This window comes from Pseudonaja textilis, chromosome 1, assembly GCF_049901715.1.
Source record: "Pseudonaja textilis isolate UNSWEBS1 chromosome 1, rPseTex1.2, whole genome shotgun sequence".
Lineage (NCBI taxonomy): Eukaryota > Metazoa > Chordata > Lepidosauria > Squamata > Elapidae > Pseudonaja > Pseudonaja textilis.
Window position 1 is genome coordinate 77,513,701 of NC_141990.1, and position 24,182 is coordinate 77,537,882.

General features: G+C 42.2%; 1 protein-coding gene and 1 long non-coding RNA gene across 3 annotated transcripts; one reads left to right on the forward strand and one right to left on the reverse strand.

Moving 5' to 3' along the window:
• Nucleotides 1-322: 322 nt before the first annotated feature.
• ACAT2 (acetyl-CoA acetyltransferase 2) lies at nt 323-14,727 on the reverse strand. Of its 2 annotated transcripts, none has more exons than XM_026705081.2 (9): nt 14,632-14,727; nt 12,981-13,115; nt 11,801-11,982; nt 10,219-10,336; nt 6,565-6,708; nt 4,784-4,906; nt 3,164-3,318; nt 1,909-2,019; nt 323-576 (listed from the first exon to the last, which is right to left on the reverse strand). In XM_026705081.2, exons 1-9 carry the CDS (start codon nt 14,684-14,686, stop codon nt 409-411), a joined length of 1,191 nt encoding a protein of 396 aa, XP_026560866.1. In that variant the 5' UTR covers nt 14,687-14,727; the 3' UTR covers nt 323-408. The 2 variants fall into 2 exon arrangements, with proteins under 2 accessions (XP_026560866.1, XP_087794920.1); XM_087938794.1 differs by having other exon boundaries at nt 14,413-14,727.
• A 126-nt stretch (nt 14,728-14,853) lies between these two features.
• On the forward strand, nt 14,854-22,047 carry LOC148127689 (uncharacterized). Its single transcript, XR_015744638.1, has 3 exons — nt 14,854-15,032; nt 16,198-16,385; nt 21,684-22,047. It is a non-coding gene; the product is annotated as an uncharacterized LOC148127689 (long non-coding RNA).
• Nucleotides 22,048-24,182: the final 2,135 nt, after the last annotated feature.

The following is a 24,182-nucleotide window of genomic DNA, read 5'->3' on the forward strand; positions in this document are numbered from 1 at the left end:
TGCTACTGAGAATAATGCAGAATACAAAAACCCTCCATTGTATACACAAACTGGTCATAGCTTTATGCTAGTATTGGAGCAGGGAGGGGGAGTTATAATGTAATGGCTGTTTTTCTCAAAGGCAGGATGAAGTTATCTGCAGGGGTTAATATTAGGGTGGGTGTGAATGGTATGTAGAGGCTGCCTTCTGCTTCTCAAAGATTCAGTGCATCCCTTGTCTTCATTAGAAATCTGAGGTGAGAAGAAACCAAGTAGATTGTTGAAGAAAGTTCTACATATTTAAACTGACAGCAGGATGCTTAGATCTGGCCTAGTATCAATATATAGGTATTGGCTAATACTATTTATTACTTATTAATAAAGATGAGTCATGTTACAAATTGTTATAAAATCAAAGAAAAGTTTCCTTTATCTTTCTACACACATAGCTATGCCCATTCCTCCTCCTATACATAAAGCTGCAACTCCTCGTTTTCCACCTGTTCGTTCTAGCGAGTGCAGAAGTGTAACTAGGATTCGACAACCAGAGGCTCCAAGAGGGTGGCCAAGAGCAACAGCCCCACCTTCAATGTTAACCTGCCAAAATAAATAAATAAATGTTAAATCAAATGTAGAAGTTTTCCTTTCCTATGTTGGAACTTAATATTTAGAGCAAGGGTTGGAAACCTCAGACAATAGATTTTATAGTGAAGTGGGCAAGACACTTTTCATGCTGAAATCAGAGGAAAGTTTGTCTCTGAGGCATTAATTACACAACATATTTGCCTATTTCTACTTCAAACATACCTTCAAATTTCCTTAGCATTTTTTAAAATGAACACCTGCTATTTGCCTATTCAATTTTTATACCCAGCCACCAAATTTGTGGAAGGAACGTTCTGCTGTGTATGTTCTACAAAATGTATTGGAACTACCATAAAATGGTGATTGTAACTTGCACAGTATATATCTCTGCAGTGCAATACTGGTCTTCAATTGCAGAATTAGCTAAGGCAGTTGAAGTAAATGGACCATCAGAAAGCCCCCAAGAAATATTTCATGATGTAAAATTATTGGTTAACAGCTCTTTCTGTCAAAAAAAAATCACTCCAATATCCAGCCTGAATTTTAACCAGCAATTATAACCTGATTTAAGATTCCACCCGCTAGAGAAATGGGACATAAATCCAATCCTTTGTATGACAGCCCTTTAGGCAAGGTTCTTATACACCCCCTTCAATCTACAGCCTAAATATATCCAATTCCTTCACATAGAACTTTGTCCTCTGAACTTGCTTTAATTTTTTTAATGTCCCTTTTGGATTGCAATGCCTAGATATGTTCCTTGAAGTACTACTAGAAGTATACAGCTCAAAATAAGCTTTGTTTCCAAAAGAATTTTTTTATTTGAATACTAGCATCACTGAGTAACAAATTATATCCGATGTTCAACAATTCCTTGTGTGGCCAATCTAATCTAAATAATTCCTTGTGTGTCCAATCTAATCTAAATAATTCTTTGTATGTCCAAACTAATTTGTCTAATCATCTTGGCCAATAAAATATTTAATATGTCTTTTACATTTAACAAGCAGATTTTTAAAAAGTGAACATAAGATTCTCAGAGGTTCTGGATTACAGCACAGAGAAAGATAAGCTTTTAATCACCAAAATACCAATTTGTATTAAAAGGAATCCTCCATCTATATATAGTTTGTCAAATTTTCCCAAATTGATCCTGTAATTTATTTCAAATGACAAGCTATTTTGAATGTTACCTTTCCCATCCCATCTAGCAAATATTGCATGATTGCATGAAACAAAATATTTCAGTGCCCTGTTCATCTGGACCAGTATATGCACTCAAGGTTATAAATAAACATCTGCAGTATTTGGGGTAGTATTTTTTTATAGCAATATTAAACATACCTTTTCTGGCTTCAGTTTTAGTTCTTTTGTTATTGCGACACCTACGGCAGCAAAAGCTTCATTAATTTCATACAGATCCACTTGATCCAATGTCCAACCAGCTTTTTCCACCTGCAAACAATCCAACAAGCTCATCCAATTAACATGGTTAAAAATCATAGCTGAATTCTATTAGAAAACCTGAGTTCTGTTCTATTTCCCTCCCCCAAATTTGTAATACTTAGAGGTTCTGGTTACAAATACGGTGGTCTAACAAACAATTTGATGCTCAAATCAGTATGTAAGATGTGGTGCTGAAATAAACTAATCTAGAATTTAAACTCGAATAAGGAGTAGGACCACAAATCCATACAAGTCCAAAGTTTCCACTTATGCTGGACTTACTTGCTATAGCTATGATAAAAATGGACAATTCAATTAACTCTTGGGAGTTCAATCTTCACTAATGACCAACGCACTTGTTTTCTTTCCACAAAAGTATATGTGCACGTGCACACACAAACACATGCATACACAAACACATTTAATATCCAGAAAAAAATATCTAGAAAAATTCACTAACATGGAGAATTACCGTATTTTTCGCACTATAAGACGCTCTGGACTATAAGAAGCACATTACCTTTAGAGGAGGAAAACAAGAAAAAAAAAACCTGCCTCTGCCTCCCAGCATCCATCTGGTATTTATCTGGCTAGCATCCTTGCAGCAAACAGCAGTCAGCTTTATCACATTATCACAGCCCCAGCACGTGGCTGCGCCCACCACCGATCAATTGAGCTGAGCAGCTGGTGCCGCCAGGGAACGCTGCAGCTTTTACTGCCGAGCAGCTGATTGTCGCTGTCCATTTGCCACTCATCACCATAGCCCATTCGCTGAACGGGAGGCAATAGGCAGCAGAGATCCCCACCACCTAGAACAGCTGATCCGTGGTATTCCAGGAGGCCAATCCAACCGCCAATAAGCTGCTCAGCAGCGAAAGCTCCAGCGTTCCCCAGCAGTGATGCATCAACCCCCACCCCTGCTGCAATATTTGGTCTATAAAGACGCACAAGACATTTCCACCCATTTTTGGAGAGGTGTATCTTATAGTGCGAAAAATAAGTAAATGAAACATTTATTAGCAAAGCTACCATAATTCAACAGGATTGGGACGGGCTATGCATATTATGATATAAATATACTATGCTTACAAACAGTTTGATTTTTCAGAATTAACACATTAATTCAATGTAATGGACCCTGTTCCCTACTTACAGCTTTTTTTATTGCTGTGATGGGTGCTATTCCCATAACTGAAGGCTCAATACCAACTTGAGCTGAAGACACGATCCATGCCAAAGGAATGAGATTTCGTTTAACTGCTTCTGATTTTTTCATAAGAATGACAGCAGCGGCACCATCATTTATACCTGAAGAGAAAAACAACTAAACTTAGCTTTAAAGTTTCTAATAAAGTTTGATACTTCTCCAGATACATCTGTTTTGCCCAGCTTTATTTTCATGGATATTTCCATCATAAAGCAGTAATTTCCAGTGAAATGTTTTCAATTTGGCCAGGATGAGGCATAAGAAAAAAGAAAATTTCTCCTGGAAAAGATCTCAGATCTTCTCCCTTAAACTAACATGGTTTTACCTCTGAAACGACTCTTAACTTTTTAGGTTAGATTATATAGAGGCTTTTTAAAAAATGGAAAGTTTTTTAATTGAAGAGTACATACAGCTAATCCCCGAGTTACAAGTGTTCATTTAGCGCCTGTTTGAAGTTACGACATAGGTGCCCCCTAGTGTTTATGAGCAAGTCCCAAAACTACGAATGTTGCAGCACTGCGGCAGTTATTCGCCCTTACGAACGACTGCAGAGGTCTACAACATTCACCTTATCTTGCAAAGACCAGGTACCCGAACTCTCACTAGATCACGAACCCCAGTAATTTTCATTTTCCTCATGAAAAATGTTTGTCGTGCCTGTCTCCTGTCCCCCCATCCCACCCCCACTAATTCCTTTCCTCCACCACCGGGACACTTTTCGCAGAGATGGAGACTTGACTGGCACTGGAAACTTCACAGAGGGACTCTTTTTTTCAAAAGCCCCATTTGCACACAGATGAAGCCTCCAGCCTCCAACAGGTCTCTATCTGGTAGTGGAAAGGAGTTGAGGGAGGAGGGGAGGAGTAGGAGACAGGTGCAGCAAACACTTTTCACGCCCAGGAGAAACCGTAGCAGAGGAGGCAGATCTTTGCAAGGTAAATGAGTCCGGCACAACACGGAGTGGGAAGCATGAGGGTTGGGGAGGCCTTTGGGGCCTATTCCATCCCAGCCACCCCGCTCCCAAGGCCTTCCCCACCTTGAGATACCTCATGTGCACTTAACGAACTCTGCATTCGTCCACTCATTAAACTAGCAAATGCATGGGCGAAAGCAGGGAGTACATCTCATTCAAGGTACCATGAATCCTCGAGGTATGGATAGAATGGGCAGGCTCCATTACATTAATAACTCAGGGTTTTTTATGTGCCTTTAGTACCAGAATCCAAACTTTTGCAGTTGTAGTTAATAATCAATAGCATGGTTTCTTCTTTTTTTTTGCCATTTTGAGGGAGGTGGACTTAGCATTAGGTATAATTCTGAATGCTTTTTTGTATGTATTTCTTTAGTTTCATGTCCTTTCTACCTGGTCCTTTGAATTCTTCGTCCAAGACCATACTCACACAACATCACACTCCAATAATTCATGTTTCTTTCACTAAATCCAAACTGTTATCAACAGAATCAGAAAAATGGCAGAAATATTCCTCATCCTTAATAAAATCAGATTGCTAAAACTGGAACAGATACAATTTTATGGCTTATCTTTAAATTGCTCAACAAAACAACCTGAGGCATTTGCTGCAGTCACGGTGCCTGTCCCATCGGTTATGAAGCAAGGTTTCAACTTTGCCACAGTTTCTAGGTTGGACCCATGGCGAGGATGTTCATCAGCTTTAACTTCTGTGGGGCCTGTCAAAAACAAGTATTTCAACAGCAGCCATTTTATATTTGGTGCAGAAAAGGAAAGGTGGAATTAGTAATTCCACTTCTCATGTTTTTTTTTTCCAACAAAGATATGCACTCCCCTTACCAATGGTATTTAACATCTGATAAACTGTAAAGATACATAAGGATATGTATATGTTGGAAATGTAATCAGCCGGTACCATTTTTATTATCTTTGGTAGAAATGTAAAAAGTCTAAGAAATACTAGGATCAGATACGTAGCTTGATTCAGAGAATTCTTGGAATGCACAATTGAAATCAGAGATTTTTCTTGATGGATACAAGGTTCTGTTTTTATGCCACAGAGATGGAAGGACATACAGAAACTGGCAACGGAAGAACTGATGATGAAATGGAGATGACAAAACACTTTGATCAAAGAAAGGATTCTTATGTATCTTTGTTTCTACTTGGAAACCACTTTTGGACATTTTTTCTTGAATCCAAGACAAATGAAACTTTGATTTTGGCATTTGACGATCAGAACTATTTTATGATTAGAGAAATACTGTGTGTTACTTTTAGTCTAGGAGTAAAAAGTTACAGTATGTCACATTTGTACCTCTATCAAAGAAAGTGGAAAGTTTATACACACACACACACACACACAGACATATATCCTTTTCTGCCCTCCTAACCTTGTTCTCTTGACTTTTTCTTTTCTACTACTTCTTTATTTTTCTCTTTCTTACATTTAATTCTTTGTTGAAACTTTAAGTTTTATTTTTAAAAAATGCACTGCCCTTCAACTGAGTGTTGTAGAGGGGTCATCTGCAGTAGCATTTTATCCTGGAACTCTAATGTCCAGTTCACAAGCTATGTACCATATGCTTCGTTATTAAAAATGGTAACATTATATTTATTTTTTCCTTTGTATGACAATGTCTTATTAGTTACCTTTTCAGAGACTGCAATTTCCTACACTCCTTAATTATGTGTGTTCTAGCCTAGGAGTGATAAACTGAGTTCATATATTAAGCCATACAGTTTATCAACTAACATCAACTAAACAACACAGATTGGACTCATGCTGTATTTAAATCCCAATGTAGAGCTCTGTGGGTTAATATATGAATTCAGTTGATCACTTCTAGTAATGTGGAAAAGTACAGCATGAACCCAATCTGTGTTGTTTAGCTGATTAAAGTCATAAGAAGGTTCAAAAAATTGATTCAGTATGTCTTGCAATTAACTCACAAGAAATTTTAAAATTCAGTGGGATTATTTTTTAAATTACTATTAAATTAATAATTATTTTAAAAAACCATTGTTACTGAAACAGGAAGAATCTTTGGTTCAATTTATGAACCAGTTCAAAACTGACATTGTGGCAGGAGTGAATGATAGATGATATTCTTTCCAGACCTGTAATTATACTTCTTTTCAAAGTCTAGATGTTTATAATTGGCAGCACAAAATGGTTACATTCACAATTTTATCTTCATCTAGCAGTAAAGACTAAGTAATTATACCTGAGGGTAGTAAGTCTCTCGCCCTTCCCAATACACCAATTATTTTAACACATGAGGGAGGAGGAATTGAAGCAAATAACAATGATCACAAAGATGAATCATTATAGTTATCCCAGCTCCTTGTCCAGTATGTCAAATTGTTCACTGACCTCTTCTAGAAGGTACAACAACAGGTACAATCTCTTTATCAAAATATCCTCCCTTCTGGGCATTTTCAGCCTTGTTCTGAGACATTACAGCCTGTTGGTCTTGTTCTTTTCGAGTAACCTTCCATTGTTTGGCCACATTTTCAGCTGAAACAATTAAAAAATGCAGTAGATACTCTAATCACAATGAATCACAACTTAGTTACTATATACTTATTACATTACATTGATTATTCTAACACTGATAAGAGAACGCATCATTTTCAGCATGTAATGTTCCACATTCGCACCAGTTTTGAATTGAGCTTTGCTGGAAATTTACTTCCATTGAATAAATGACTACAGGCAAAGAAATGTAATTCTGAAGTCCTGTGAGGTTGATCCTACTTGATTAGCTGATTAGGAGAGAAGAAGCTATTGAAAAATCAACTGAGCAAGAGGTGTGAATGACTGAAAAGTGGAGGATACCTTTGAGGATTATTTATAACACAGCGTTTATTACATGCTATATATAATATACATTAAATATAAGTAAAAGTATGCAATCAATGCAATTATACTGATAGAATAAACCAGTGGTTCCCAAAGTGGGTGGTACCACCCCCTGGAGGGCGGTGGGATGCCTTAGGGGGGCGCTAAGAGGCAAGGGAGCTGGCAGGGAGGTGTTAAGAGGCGGCAGGGGGGCATTCGAGGCTCTGGCCCTGCAGGTTCACCCATTGACTAGCACCGCTCCGGAGCTGGCACCTCCAATGCGGAAGCGGTGGCACGTACAGGCCGCCACGGCCGTGTTCGACACACCACCCCCTGCTGCCTCTTAGCGCCCCTCTGCTGGCCCTCTTGGGGATGCTAAGAGGCGGCAGGGTGGCATTCAAAGCGCCAGTCCTGCAGGTTCACCCATTGACTGTAGCACCGCTCCGGAGCCGGCGCCTCCAATGCAGAAGCGGTGGCACGTTATGTGCCGCCGCGGCAGCGTTCAATGCACCGTCCCCCTGTCACCTCTTAGTGTCCCCAAGGAGGCTGGCAGAGGGGCGCTAAGAGGCGGAAGGAGGGCGTTCAAGGCACCAGCCGGCCCTGCAGGTTCACCCATTGAGGGGCCGACTCCGGAGCGGTGCTACAGTCAATGGGTGAACCTGCAGGGCTGGTGCCTCGAACGCCCCCCTGCCACTTCTTAGCATCCCCAAGGGGGCCAGCAGAAGGGCACTAAGAGGCAGCAGGGGGCGGTGTGTCGAACACGGCCGTGGCGGCATGTACGTGCCACCGCTTCCGCACTGGAGGTGCCGGCTCCGGAGCGGTGCTAGTCAATGGGCAAACCTGCAGGGCCAGCACCTCGAACGCCCCCCTGCCACCTCTTAGTAACCCCAAGGGGACCAGCAGAAGGGTGCTTAGAGGCGGCAGGGGGTGGCGCATCAAACGCGGCCGTGGTGGCATATAACGTGCCACTGCTTCCGCATTGGAGGCACTGGCTCCGGAGTAGTGCTAGTCAATGGGTGAACCTGCAGGGTCAGCCGGCGCCTCGAACGCCCCCCTGCCACCTCTTAGCCCCCGTGCTGGCCTCCTTGGGGAAGCTAAGAGGCGGCAGGTGGGCGTTCGAGACGTCGGCCCTACAGGTTCACCCACTGACTGTAGTAATGCTCCAGAACTAGTGCCTCAAATGCGGCAGCACGTTGGGAAAAGCCGCTGACACCACTTTCCCAAAGTGCTGTCGCATTCTGTCTGTCCATCCATCCATCCATCCATCCACCCACCCATCCAAAAAGTCTGTCTGTTTGCCTGCCTGCCTTCCTACCTGTCTGTCTCTCTCTCTCCCTCCATCCATCCCTTCCTCCCTCCCTCCCTCCATCCATCCATGTTCGAAGCATCTGCCCCGCAGGCACATCAGGAAAGTAGAGCAAAGCCAGTCTGAGAGGGAGGGAGGGAAGGAGGGAGGGAGAGAGAGAGAGAAAGAGAGAGACCTGATGCATCGGCTTGAATGAGGCCTAGCTTAGACTGAGGCCCTTTTCCACCTTGAAACATCTTTGCCAGAACATTGAAACCTCTCTGACTTCTGTTAAAGGTTTTATGGACGAAACATGGTCAAGACTATCAGGAAGCTCTCACATTTTGTTGAGGCTTTAAACAGGATCCATTGGACCAGATCTCCACCCTAAAAATTACTCTTCCCCAATGTATTACAGTGCCAATTCTGAAGAAGGCAAAACCAAAACGTACTGGTAAATTACGAGAACACACACACACACACACTCCCTTCTAACCCTGCTGGAGCAGGTGATTGGACTAGAATAGATATCTCATTATCTTTCTCCTCCCTCCCTCCTTTATTTTTTTTCTTTCCCTTTTTCTTTCTTTCCCTTTTCTCTTTCTTTTCTTCCTCTCTTCCTTTTCTCTCTCTTTCTCCCTCTCTCAGGCTCATCCCTTTGGATCAGGGGTCACCAAACTTTTGGACCTCAGGAACCACCAAATGCGTAATTTTAAATCCCGGAGACCACTAATATGAATTTTGACTGACAGCGGCTTTCTGGCGTTGGTGGGAGAGAGAGAGAAATAGATCTAATCCAACCTCTCTCTCTCCCTCTCTCACACACACGCAGGCAGGGGTGGGATTTAGACCCCTGATCTAAAGATGTCAAAACTCCAAAAACTGGTCAAGTAGCTCTGAGGAGGTCAATCATAAATTAGAACACTTGCTAAACAACCGGTCATTAAGTGAGGACCACTTGTATTTGGTTTGCCAGTCACCTGGCCACGGCCACCCAGTCATGTGACCAGCAAACCACACCCTCAAATTAGGCCACATCCACAGAAATTTGAATCCCACCTCTGGGTGGGGGGCACCGAGGATGAGTTTGTAGCACCAAGGGGGCAGTGGACCAAAAAAGTTTGGGAACCACTGGAATAAACTGTATTTATTATTTATTACTATTTATTACTATTTTATTATTTATATCACACCTTTTGGCAAGAGCTCAAGATATTGTATACAGCACTCCTTCCCCCTATTTTGGTAGGTTGAACTGACAGAGAGACTGGCCTCAAGTCCAATGAATTTTCCTGGTAGATTATAGATTAAAACTTGGCCTTCTGCATCTAGTGCAACATCCCAACCACTGTGCCAATCTCACTTTCAGCGTGCAATGACGACCTGGGAGAGGCTCTTTGCTTGGGGAATGTGACCCTAAATAGGGGTTCTTTATCTTTACTTTTTTTCCTAGATCATACATGCATGGACATAGCAGTTGTAATAGCAATTGTAATTAAGATTTATATATACCACTTCATAGTGTTTTACAACTCGCTCTAAACGGTTTACAGAGTCAGCATATTGCCCCCAACAATCTGAGTCCTCATTTTACCGACCTCAAAAGGATGGAAGGCTGAGTCAACTTTGAGGTGGTCAGGATCGAACTGCTGAACTGTTAGCAGCTGGCAGTCAGCAAAAGTAGCCTGCAGCACTGCGCCACCACAGCTCTTATGTAGGTATTTCCATGCTTTTGCAGCGTTTGGGTACAGGGATTCTTTTAATTACAGCTGGCAAGCTCAGCATTCTTCCTCCCATCCTTATAATTCTTGCTTTCTGTCCACTCTTGGTTTTTCTATGAAATAAAACCGTGACACACTTTCATCCAATCTCCTTGTAAATGCTATTTTCACGTGGCTTACCTGTAATACCCATGTGATAACAGTGGAAAGCATCTGTCAAGCCATCTACAATAATAGTGTCTTGCAAAGAGGTTTCCCCCATTTTCACCCCACTACGCAGATGAATGACATGAGGAGCCTGGGAAAAAAATATTTTAACGCATTTAGGACATTGAAAGCAACTTTCTTTAGAAGTGGATGGAAATAACTTTGGGGGCACCAATTCTCACTGTATGATCCTTCTGTTCATCGGCCATAAATAAATCTAATATAGAGGAGGTATTCCAACTCAGTTGCAGAGCACATGCTTTGTATACATCAGTTCTCAACTTTGATCCCTGATATTTCCCATTAGCAGAATCACATGGTATGTATGAATGAGAGAATGTAAGAAAAAATAAGTTTCCATATTGCTTCCCCCTAGATTCTAACCAGAAGGAAGGTGAAGGCTTGAAATAAGCTAAAGAATATTTCTTTAAGACTAGAGGCATATCCACCTGAAAGAAATACACACACCTGAAAAAAGTTCTTTCCCTGCCTCCCTGTGAATACACATATAATGATAAAAAAATAAAACCAACCCTAACCTTATGTACACTCAGACACCTACAATAAACAGATTATTTCTAGCTATCTTTCTGTCTGGCCAAACTACTTTTCCTACTGCTTATACTCTTATATACGAGAAATTCAAAGGAGTGGGTAAGTTCAATTCATGATAAACTATGGTTGAAATAAGTCAGGTTACTTTAAAACAGAAAGATCTTAACAAACAACATATTAGTTATCCAGGGTATTTAAACCACAGCTGCACAATTCTCCTTTCCCCCTGAAATGTCTACTTGGGACTATTTCAATTTAGTTTCCCTTCAATGTTTAGCAATAACCTGCTTTTCCTGTAAAATTATGTTACTCCTGCCCTATGGGATTTGGGGGGCGTTCTGGCATGAATAGCGGCTAACCCAAAGCCAAGTTCTTATTTGCTTTTGGCTGAGCATAAAGTGCTAAGCAATGTATTTAGCACAAAGTGCTAATTCTTCTGAAGAAATGACATGGCTGTGTTTTTTTAAAACTTCAAGAACCTTTATAAACCCACAAAAACATCTCATTATATCTTAATGCAAAAAACTCCTGATTTATTCCAGATTTAGTTTTGTGCTTTGCATGAATCAGGAAGTAATCTAGGAAAGCATAATTACTCAATCTCCTAGTGTTGTATGGAGCCACTCAATTCTATCACTCAAAGTTTTAGATATTAGTGGTGTTCATATATGATTTATTTTGGCATCGAGTCATGTCCTGTTTATCAAACAATGCTTTAATAACTGTGCTTAAACTTGTGTGCCAATAAGCATCGCAAATTGGGCTGGACAGGGTACAATTATAGAATAATGGGATTGGAGTTATGTCAAGCCTCAGCCCACTGAAGCCCAAGCTATTATGGTTGCTGGTGAGAAAGAAGTTGCTCTTCATAAAAGCTCAATGTACAGCTTGTGTACTCTTTAATGCAATTCTCCCATGGAAATCATCCTTCCATGCTTTTTCAGCAAAAGCGTCTTAGGAGCAGCAAGCTTTAACCTCTATGAATATCAAGCAGCCTTACCTTGCTCATGTTTTCCATACCACCAGCCACAACAATACTGGAATCTCCTGTCATAATAGCCTGAGCCCCGAGACAGATGGCTTTCAGGCCTGATCCACATATCATTTGACAACTCCAAGCTGGTATCGCATATGGAATCCCTGCCCCGACACTGGCTTGTCGAGCAGGATTCTGGCCAGCACCTACAGAAATAAACACACAGGAACCACTATATTAAATTGTTTTAAGCTCATTCTCCTACCTCACTTCCTAGTGACATACAGACAGGTGGCCATGTTATTTGCCTGTAAATTACTCATAACCAGTTTGTTTCAAATTGACCTACCTTGTTTCCAGGTGCTGCTTTGTAAAAATGAATGCTTCGGTCTTCATTTCAATGCCCATGTCTTAATTTTTCAAATTATTTTTATTTTCAGTTTTCTTAGGTTGACCTTCATTGTCTTTGGACTATATTTCAATTCTATTGTGGCAGATGAAGGTAGTGTATGGTTTTGTTTTTCACTTTTAACCTCTGGCAAAATGTGAACATTTGTTCTAAGGCTGGTCTGCATTCATAGGATCAATAGTTTCTAGGTCAGGTTGATCTCCTCACTCTTAGCGCAATACCTTTAATCATTACATCATACTGACTCTCACAGAAAAGCACATATGCAGGTCATAAAACTGGAGAAGGTTAAACTAAAAGAGGAAAAGACCCAAAGGGATATGAAGTAGTAAAAGTATGGGCAACAATACAGGCAGTTAGAACAGACTGCCACGTGGCGATTTAACTACACCCACAATTGTGGGAAAAGAAAGCACCATGACTTCTTCATTACATTCCTGTCCTTATTTGTCACCCTTCACTCTTGTCTGATTTATGCACGCATGCTTGGAAGCCCTTCTGTTGCAACAAGTAATGGGAACTGCAGAAGAAGAATCAATGCAAGAATATGAAGGAAATGTCAAAGTTGTTCCATCTGCTATTTCCAGGAACATTAGACATTGTTACACAAATTGCTAGTTTGGGAGATTGACTTTGAACATATGGGAAGAAAGAAAGTACAAATTTCCAATAAGTAAAACTAAAGAACTATAATTAATTCTCTTTCTGTGTGTAGTTCCGCATTACCAAAATGTAAAAAAGGCCATAAATGGGATCAGATCAAAATCCTGGACAAATGCTTTATCAAGTTCATACCTGCAGCCAATACTTGTCCAAGTATAACTTCAGAGATTTCTTTAGGATCAATTTTTGTCCTCTCCAACAATTCTTTAATGACTACTGAAGCCAATTCATGGGCATGCAGGGTTGACAAGGCACCATTGAAGGATCCTAGATAAAATATAAAAATAAGAAATAGGTGTATTTTAATTCTACTCTATTCCCTCTTTCCTTTCATTCTATTCCTCTTTTAAGCATTCTAGGTAACACATAAAGATTACAACTCTAAGAAAATAAGCAAATATAGTATTTTATGGGTATACTTGGGACTTGTTATATCTATTTTGTTCATTAAGTCTGCTATTTTGTTTTATTATCTGGTCTGAAGTCCTGTCAAACACTTTGAGAACTCATTCTTCAAATATGATAGCAGTTTCTTGGTCTGCCAGAGTTATGTATAATTAATTATGTGTACTGCAAGTATAATAAAATAAAACCGTGTGGAGGAACTTAATCGAAAGAGGGAAGGATCAGAGAGGATGGAGAAAAACCCATCCCCATGCAAAGATGCAGCACTGTTTTTGGAAGCCAAGCCTCCAAGGCTCACGAGGTCCTCTTCTGGATAGAAGACCGGCAGACGGGTTTTATTCATGGCAGGAAACAAGCGATCAGACCCTCCTGGTTCTACCGGCCAAGCGCCAATCAGAGCAAGAGGGATTCCTCAGCGGGAGTCGTGAAGCAATCACAGCGCATCTTCGCGCTGTGGCTCTATAACTCATTGTCCAATCATTGCGAGAAAAGTTCAGGCAAGGGAGGAGCCTCAGGGATTACGCAAAAAAACAAACAAAGCAACGGCTGCAAATAAGCCAACCAGATAGGCAAGCAAGCAGGGATCTATTTTTTTTTGTGTATCGTTTCTTCTGCCATAGTCGCATTCACCCTTTTTCTTTTAATCGCAAGCCATCTAGAGACACTTAGGTGGGGTGGGCGGTGAATGAATTTGATAAATAAACGAACCAAGGGGGGAAACTTCCACCCAACGTTGACCTGGAGCTTAAGAGTGACTGAAGTCCACATTCCGACACCCGCTCTGGCTAATAATTTCCCGTGGGTTTCAAACTGTTCTCCTAATGAACGTAATGATTCTGCAGACAAATAAAGAGAGCGAAGATGCCAAGCCGACTCCCACCTTGTGGAGGGCAGATGGAAGGAGGAATGTCGGTGTAGCGTGGAGGGGGTAAGAAAATACGTTAGAAGAACGACTTAGCCTGCTATTTTGCACACCACAGCTCAAATGAAGGCTTGTTAAACTCCATCGGACTTGCGGTGCCCATTTCCAATCTGTTACCTAAATAATTCTTAATCTAAGGAGTTAACAAGCCCTGTATCCTCCCGCCCTCGCAGTTCTCCACCCCTTCTACAATTCCAAGCTCGCCTACCACAATCCTACCTCGGTTCATTTTCTTACCTTTCTGCCACGGGCAGAAAAAAGTACAGGATTTCCTCCCATACCAACCAGCATAACAAGAAAAAAAAACGGGCGAAGGCAAAATTTCCCCCCAGGCTTCAGAATGAATGGACCATTCACGGTTGGGAGCAAGCGGGATATGCCACTCCATGAAAACGCCCCTTTCAGAGCAATCCGAGACCGAGGCAGGAAATGGCCCCAGGGATAGCTTCGACTTACCGACCGGGGTCCTTGCAGCAGCAACGAAAACGACGGCCTCGTCCCCGCAATCCATGATGCTTCGAAGTTGTGGGTGCCACAGACGCGCTTTCTGCCGGTGCAAACTGCCTCGCGCCTCCCTTAGAGTCAGGCAGCGATGCGCACCCTAGTTCTCATTGGTTGCCCCGGACCCCGCCCACCCCTTACCTTTGTCTGGCAGGGCTTAGATTGAAAGGGCGCTCGTCGTCACGTGACAGAAGCTGGGTCGTGCCTGACGGGAGACGGTTCAGTCGGAGAGACTGGCGAGAGAGAAGGCAGGCCGCTTCATCCAAACGCTTTCGGCGTTGATGTTTATTTATTTTATTTTATTTATTTATTTTTACTTTATTTATTTGATTTGTCAATTGCTTACAAGATAATAGGTAGTATATATATATATATATATATATATATATATATATATATATATATATATATGTATATGTATATGTATATGTATATGTATATGTATATGTATATGTATATGTATATGTATATGTATATGTATATGTATATGTATATACATAGTTATGAATACATGAAATGGGTACATATTAAAAAAATAAAAGAAACAATAGGACAGGGATGGTAGGCACGTCGGTGCGTTTTTTGTACGCCCCCTACAGACCTCTTAGGAAAGGGGTGAGGGGTGAGGTGAGGTCAATAGTAGACAGTCTAAGGTTAAAGTTTTTGGGCTTTGGGGAAGAAACCACAGAGTCAGGTAGAGTATTCCAGACATTGACCACTCTGTTGCTGAAGTCGTATTTCCTGCAATCAAATTTGGTGCAGTTAACCTTGAGTTTGTATCTGTTGTGTGCTCTTGTGTTGTTATGGTTGAAGCTGAAGTATTCATTGACAGGTAGGACATTGCAATGTATGATTTTATATACCATACTTAGATCAGACCGAAGACGGCGTAATTCAAGGTTTTTCTAGGTCTAGAATTTCAAGTCTGGTGGCATAAGGTATTCTACAACGAGTAAACGAGTGGAGAACTCTTCTTGTGAAATATTTCTGGACTTTCTCAACTGTGAAATTGTGTAAACAAAGCAGCCCTGTTGTTCAAGTTTCTGTTTTTCTGGAGAAGCCTGTGACACCAGTTGGGGTACAGCAAAGATTGTTTTTTTTAAATAATTCTACATGCAAGAAGCCCCTTGCAGTATACTATGTGATTCACATTATGACTTCTGACAGCAGAAAGTCCAAATAATTCCATTTTATAAAATTAGGGGTTCCAGTATACTTTCAGCGTGGTCAATACAGAAATACCCCAAATCCTATTGATCTAAATTAAAGATCTTATAAAGTAGGGTTAGGCAGATGTAAAACACAAAAATCTAGACAATCACTAATTAGCAGTGATGAAATTTTGTTTCCTGAATTTTTTTTCACTGTCAACTAATGATTGTCCAGATTTTTATATTCTAGATGCAATAACAGATTGCTACCTGAGAACAGTACAAGACTATAGCATTGTTTTCTAGAAACATGCAAGGGTATTCCTCTTTAAACATGCCAATCCCATTTATTTTCCCCTATTTTTAAAAGCCCTTTTAAAAATGGCCAAGGTAAGGAAGGCTTAAACTTGACCACCACTGAACAAGATACATAAGTTGAAACGGCAAGACTGGACCAAGAAATATCTGAAGACAGCTTTTTTAAAGGTTTTATGGACTGATGACTTGAGAGTGACTCTATGGACCAGATGGATGAGCCCGTAGCTGGATCAGTAACAGGTACAAAGCTGCACTTCGGCTCAGAAGCCAACAACTTAGAGATGGGGTACTGGTATGGGCTGGTATTATTAAAGATGAGCTAGTTAGACATTTTCGGGTTGAAGATGGACTCAAAAATCAACTCCCAAACCTATTGCCAGTTTTTAGAAGAGACTTTCTTCAAGCAGTGGTACAGGAAAAGTCTACATCTTTCAAAGCCATTATTTTATGCAGGACAATGCATTGAAATACACCACTGTGTGGCTAGCCAGTAAAGGCCTTAACATGGCCTCCTTCCTCACCTGATCTAAACCCTATTGAGAACCTGTGGGCCCTTCTTAAATGGGATATTTACAGTGAAGGAAAAGAGTCCACCTCTGTGAAGTGTCTAGGAGGCTGTGGTTGTTGCTGCACAAAAAGTTGATTGTCAACAGATCAAGAAACTGATTTTTTTAAAATGTCAGAAATGCTTATTTGTACATTTTGAGCTGTTTATTCTTACTTTAACATGCAAATAAACGGGTGAGATGGGCAAATTTTGATTTTTTTCATTTATTTCCATAATAATTCTGTGCACTCATGGTTGCCCAATAATTGTGCACATATATTCTCCTAAGAAAGCCAAAATCTCACTTTTACTTTCTTCAATATTCAGGCTTGAGGTTAATTAACATTTTCGATTGACTCAGAGCACTATAGTTGTTCAACAATAAAATTAATCCTCCAAAATACAACTTGCCTAATAATTGTGCACACAGTGTAATTGTATTGGTAACTTTCTTCAATATTACTAACCCTTAATTGGGGGATCTGTTGGACAGTACTGCAGAAGTGGTTTGAGTAACGTTGAAGAACTGTGATTAACTGGCTTATAAAGCTTGGTCAATATATTACGTAAATCTTTGTTTTAGCAACTGTCCTAAATGTACTTTGGAATATTCTGAATATTGTGCCTCTTTGGATGTCAGCATAGTAACTTATTTAAGATACGATTATTTGAACAAGAAGAATCTGAATCCCCCTTCATTGGAAAACAAAGTGATTTTTCCAACATTTTGCTGACATTCACTTCAAAAAGGCTGCTGATTTACTAACCTTTCTGAACTGTATGTTTGATGACATGACTAGGAATTCATCCTTGACCTGATGTATGGCAATTGTTTCTAGCAGTGATATAGACTCGTGATGTCTTTATACATCAGAATCAGGTTATATACTGCAAATTGGGACTTTAAGTTTGAAGGCTTTTGTTTATTTAAGGCCTGTTTTGTCAACAAAACAGAGGAGATATAATTTGAGCTACTATATAATAGGGTTCAACATGTTCACCTTATGGTAATCAGAATTAATTATAAATGCCCATGAGTAAGAACTTTCTTGTGAAATATACAAAACGGTTTGCCTGATAAGTGTTTGTATAGTTGGGCTTAGCTTGATATGGAGACAACCAAATGATGTATTTTTATAATTGTAGGTTTGTAATCATTTTATTAATGGCATTTCATACATCAGAACTAGGTAGAAAAAGTGATTTTCCTTTTTGCCTCCCTGATCCAACTATGGCAAGCAGAAGCAGTGAAAACGAGTCTGCTTCAGTTGCAGCATCTTTGTTGTTTCCATTTTTTGTCTGTGTGTTTTTGCAGTTTGCCTTTGAGGGTGAAACGGGAATGCTAGTACCAATAGAAGACAATATTTGTAGCTCAGGGTTAAATTGTGGATTCTTTACTGCTCTTGGTTATTTTTTTGCAGATGTTTCTTTGGGTAATGAGAGCTCAGGGCATCATATACCCCCACAGGAATGCCAGTGCAGTGCAGAAAGCTCAACCTTTCTCTGTCTTACACACAGTATCTGTCTCTCTGTCTTATATATAGTATTGACTCTGATTGGGCCACCTCATTTTTTTAAAATAATAAAATAAAAATGGAAAAAGTAACAACGGGAAATTTTAAGCTTGAAAACTTACTGTCAGTGCTGGTGAGTAAAACAGCTTAGCCGTAGCAATTTGCTCTGCCACATGAGGCTACTCCAGCCAAAAATGGAGCTCATGAGGGCTATGCATGGCCCCCCGAGCTCTGTTTTCACTGGCAGAGGGTTGTAGGAAGCCATCCCAGCCAAAAACAGAGCTTGGAAGCCCATTTTTGGTGGCAGAGTGCTCGGGCTGCCAAGGCGCTCCCCCAACATGAGTGACGTCATGCAGCCACGTCTATCTTGGTCATGCCCATTCTGGCCCTTCAAGGTCAAACACAACTCTGATGTGGTGCTCAATGAAATTGAGTGTGACACTCCTATCCTAGGCTTATAACCATTCCTTAATGATTATTCAAAGTTACAATGGCACAGAAAAAAGTGACATGGCCAGTTTTCAGATTTATGACTGTTGCAGAATCCCCACAGTCATGTGATCAAACATTGTTTGTTTGGCAACTACCATGTATTTGCAATGATTGTAGCATCCAATCCAACATCACTCAAAACTAGGCACGCACGCCCCTAACTACCTCTATTCTAACCACAACTGGCCTTAAATGCAAGCTACTCAATTCAAGAAGCCTTGTAAATAAAATACCTGAATTTCTCCTCTTACTAAATACGGCTAAATTCGACATTACATTTTTCTGTGAAACATGGCTCAACGCATCTCTCCCTGACTCCATTACCACAGAGGAAACCCTGTACTTTTTTCTGCCTGTGGCAGAAAGGTAAGAAAATGAACCGAGGTAGGATTGTGGTAGGCGAGCTTGGAATTGTACTGCAAGAAGGGGTGGAGAACTGCGAGGGCGGGAGGATACAGGGCTTGTTAACTCCTTAGATAACAGTTCAGGTAACAGATTGGAAATGGGCACCGCAAGTCCAATGGAGTTTAACAAGCCTTCATTTGAGCTGTGGTGTGCAAAATAGCAGGCTAAGTCATTCTAACGTATTTTCTTACCCCTCCACGCTACATTGACATTCCTCCTTTCATCTGTCCTCCACAAGGTGGGAGTCGGCTTGGCATCTTCGTTTCTTCACTCTCTTTATTTGTCTTCAGAATAACGTTCATTAGGAGAACATTTTGAAACACACGGGAAATTATTAGCCAGAGCGGGTGTCGGAATGTGGACTTCGTCACTCTTAAGCTCCAGGTCAACGTTGGGTGGAAGTTTCCCCCCTTGGTTCATTTATTTATCAAATTCATTCACCGCCCACCCCACCTAAGTATCTCTAGAAGGCTTGTGATTAAAAGAAAAAGGGTGAATGCGACTATGGCAGAAGAAACGATACAAAAAAAAAATAGATCCCTGCTTGCTTGCCTATCTGTTGACTTATTTGCAGCCGTTGCTTTGTTTGTTTTTTACGTAATCCCTGAGGCTCCTCCCTTGCCTGTACTTTTCTCACAATGATTGGACAATGAATTATAGAGCCACCATGCGAAGATGCGCTGTGATTGCTTCGGAACTCTCGCTGAGGAATCCCTCTTGCTCTGATTGGCGCTTGGCCGGTAGAACCAGGAGGTCGCCAGCACTTATTTGCTACCATTAATAAAACCCAACTCCTGGTCTTCCATCTAGAAGAGGACCTTGTCAACCTTGGAGGCTTGGCTTCTAAAGACAGTATTGCATCTTCACTTGGGATGGGTTGTTCTCCATCCTCTCTGATCCTTCCCTCTTCTGATTAGTTCTTCCACACGGTTTTATTTATTTATTATATTTATTAATAAATCCCTCCATCTCACTGTCAAGTGACCACTGGGTGGCTTACATTTTCAAACAATAATACAAAACAATGAGAACGTTAAAAAAATAGAGCATTAAAAATGAGAATGTTACAAATTAACAAAATTGGATAAATGGGACGAATACATAAACGGGGTGAGGTGGAGATCTCCTAATCTCCTAAACAAATTCAGAGTGGTAGGCCCCCAAGCCAGTTGGCAGAACCAGGTTTCCAGGCCCTTTTGGAAGGCCTAGCGGTGGAGGGGCAGACCTCACTTTGAGTGGCACAATATTTCAAAGGCTGAAAGTCACAGCAGAAAAAAGCAAAGCGTGATCGGAGCTGCCGTCTCTCTATAAATACCGGTGGGGAGGTGTGGTGTGCTGACTCTGTTGTAAGCGGACTGGTTGACTGGGTTGTTATTTCTTGATTGGTTGATGGGAGTTGATGTTTGCAGATTGGTTGGCTTTTTTGTAAGAACCTGTGTGGCTGAGGTGCTGGCTGTGTGTCTATCAGCCTCCTGTGTTGTAACAACCTGGGTAATGGGCTGTGTGATGACCTTCTGGGTTCTATTGTTGTGACATCGAAATAGAGAAACACCCCCATAACATGAATAAACGGGAGGATACCTCCCACCTACCAGACATATGGAAACTAGCCCTTATCAACAAACGAGTCCCACCCATGAAAACCAACACTGGACCCAAAACAACACATGTCACTACCACCAATCTCCCTCACCAGACTCAAACCCAAAACTATCCCATAGATGAAAGGCAACCACCGTCCAGAAACCAGACCATGACTGCATCACCAGCAGCCACACACCCAACCCCCAAACCAAGCAAACTAACACACACCATGAACACATAGCCAGACCTCAAACTCGGAGCCAAACCAAAACCCGGAACGTTACATCATAGCCACCTGCTCAGGATATCACATCACAGAATTCAGGAGGTTATATCACAAAACTTCAGGATGTTACAACACAGCCAATAACCCAGGAGATTACAGCACAAGACCCAGAAGGTCATCACACAGCCTATTACCTAGAATAGAATAGAATAGAATAGAATAGAATAGAATAGAATAGAATAGAATAGAATAGAATAGAATAGAATAGAATAGAATTCTTCATTGGCCAAGTGTGGTTGGACACACAAGGAATTTGTCTTGGTGCAAATATTTCTTTTATGTATACACATAAAAGAAAAGATACATTTGTCAACAATCATAAGGTACAACACTTAATGATAGTCATAGTTTTGTCCCAGCAAAACCTTTTATTAATCAAAGATGAATTTCTTGCATTTACATTCAGCCAAAGACCTGGCAAACAGTCTTTCAAAGGTCTAATTAGGAGTACAGACCTTATCTAGCCTGGAGAGATGCCAAGTAAATATTTTCAAACACAGTGCTGACAAAGAAAGGCTTGGCAGAGAGTCTCTGCGATGCAGACAGATTTTCACACTGCTGCAATGAACGAACAAACAAATGGTTTCCTGAAAAAGCCACCTCCCCTTTTGCTCTTCTTTTAATCCCTATGGGAGGGACTATTCACCGTTCATCTGTGGCCTTACTCCCACGTCAACCCTTAATTCGTAATTGTTCTTTTCTTTTGGCAGCTCTGCGCATGCGCAGTGTGCAAACCGTCTCCAGCTGCTCCCCGGCCTCACTGCTATCTGACTCTGAAAGCAGCTGATAACTGCCAGCCTACCCTGGCCCCATCTCTGCCTCTGACGCAGAGCCCTCATCTAAGCCTTCCTCAAGTTCCAGGACTGGCCCATATTCCTCCCCAACCTCCTTACTGTGTGACTCTGCTGCCAGCTCCGCTAGCCGCTGGCGGACCACAACAGTTTTAAAGAGAAATATTCTTTAGCTTATTTCAAGCCTTCCCCTTCCTCCCAGCTAGAATTCTAGAGGATGAAATATCGAGGCTTATTTTTTCTTATACTCTTTCTCATTCATTCATATCACGTGATTCTTCTAATGGGTAATATCAGGGATTGAAACTGAGACCTCATGCATACAAAACAAGTGCTCGACAACTGAGTTGGGATTCCTTCTCGATAATCTTCTTTTTCTTCAGCGTTTGTCTCGCGCTCGGGCGAGGTCCGCTAATGTCCTTAAGTACTGCTTCCACACCTCTCTGTCTACCACGTATGTCGGGTCTGCCTTCGCGATCTCTAGATCGGCCTTGATCGTGTCCATCCAGCGTTGCTTAGGTCTACCACGCGGTCTTGCTCCTCCGACAGTCACCTTCATTGCAGATTTGATGATAGATTCTTCCTTGGCGCGGCTCACGTGGCCGAACCATCGTAGCCAGGACTGCCTCATGACCGTGGGGATGGGCACGACGTTGAACCGTCTCACGCACTTCTTCGTCCCTGACGCGATCGAGTAGGGTGAGGCCTACCGACCATCGGAGCATTCGCATCTCCATTATCTGGAGTCTGCTTTCAACTTCTTTGGTCGCCGCCAGCACTCTGCGCCGTAAATGGCCACGGGTGCACCACAGAGTTATAGCTTTTCGCCTTCAGGCGCATCGGCATCTTCTTGTCACAGAGGACGCCCGTGACGGACTTCCATTTGCCCCACGCTGCGTTGATCCTGGCTGCCACCTCAGTTTGTAATAGGCCTTCTTCCCAAGAATAGTTCCCAGGTACTTGAAGGTGGAGGCGCACGGTAGCTCCTGCCCGTTCACGTGGATGGAGCCTGTCATTTCATTGTCAGTGGTCAGGTATTCGGACTTCTTTAGGTTCAGCCGGAGCCCGAACTGCTCGAGGCGGTCGTGCCACTGTTGAACTAGGTGCTCGAGTTCAGCCTTGCACAGGTTAGCCAGGAACACATCATCGGCGTGAGCAGCGTCCATGGGGCGGGCGTGTACAGGTCGTGTGTAATTGTGTCCATCACCAGAATGAACAGCAGTGGTGAGAGAGCAGAGCCCTGGTGTACGCCGACGGTGATATTAAACTCCTCTGATATCCCAGCTGCCGCTTTTACACGGCTTTTGTGACATCTATATAGGAGTTGGACCCATTGTACGAGCAGCTCAGGCACGCCGTGATCTCGCAGTGCGTACCAGATGAGATCGTGCGGGACTCGGTCGAAGGCCTTTTCCAAGTCCAGGAAGGCGGTGTGGAGCGGGATTTTCTTCTCTCTGTGAGCCTCCATCAGCATCCGCACACCGAAGATGGCGTTGGTGGTGCCGCAGTTCTTGATAAATCCGGCCTGGTTGATGCTGATGTCGACGATGTCCCGAATGCGCTTATCAAGGACACGCTCAAGATCTTCATAGTGTGTGACAGTAACCTGATCGGTCTGTAGTTGGAGCAGTCCGCTGGGCTGCCCTTTCCCTTCCAGATCGGAACAGTGGTACTGCGGTACCAGTCGTGCGGCACTTTTCCCGTGGAGACAATGTTGTTGAACAGCTCGCACAGCCACAATGCCGAGCCCGGTAGTGCCTTTTTCCAGAAGTCGGCAGGGATGTCATCTGGTCCTGTTGCCTTACCGCTTTTCATGGCCTTGATGGCGTCGGTGACCTCGCTGGCATAAATGCCTGAGACTGGGCCTTCAACTGGGTCACCTCGCGGGTTCGTGGGTGTGGGAACTCCTCAGTGGAGATCTTCTCGAAGTATTGCCGCCACCTCTCGGCAGCGTCTCTGGGGTTCACGATTAAATTTCCCCTTTCGTCGTTGATCCCATGAAACTGGTCAATGTCCAGGGTCTTCCTGTGTCTGCTTTTGGCTAGGCGGTAGATCTCATTCTCGCCTTCTCGCGTGTTCAGCTTCTCATAGATGTCATCGTAGTGGGAGCTTCTGGCTGTCGCTACTTCTTTCTTGGCTGCCTTTTTGGCCGCCTTATATTCGCAGAGCTTCTCGCTGGTCTTGTCCTGAAGAAAGGCCTTGTAGAGCCGTTTCTTCAGGTGTACGGCATCTTGTACTTCCGGTGTCCAGAGCCATGTATCTCGTTCGATGCGTCTCCGTCCTGGCTTGGTGCAACCAAGCTGTTGGCAGCCGGCAGTGTGAACAGTGCTCTTCAACATGGACCACGCTTCCTGTGGCCCGTCGACCATCTGCAGGAACTGCTCCGGTTTGATGAGGGGTCCCGCCATCTTCTTCTGG

Coding starts and splice junctions, on each gene's coding strand:
- ACAT2 (XM_087938794.1), bottom strand. CDS start 14,686: ATGGATTGCGGGGACGAGGCCGTCGTTTTCGTTGCTGCTGCAAGGACC. Junction 4,907..6,564: donor TGTTGTACCTTCTAGAAGAG/GTCAGTGAACAA, acceptor TGTTTTTGACAG/GCCCCACAGAAGTTAAAGCT. Junction 3,319..4,783: donor GACTGCAGCAAATGCCTCAG/GTTGTTTTGTTG, acceptor TTTTCTCTTCAG/GTATAAATGATGGTGCCGCT.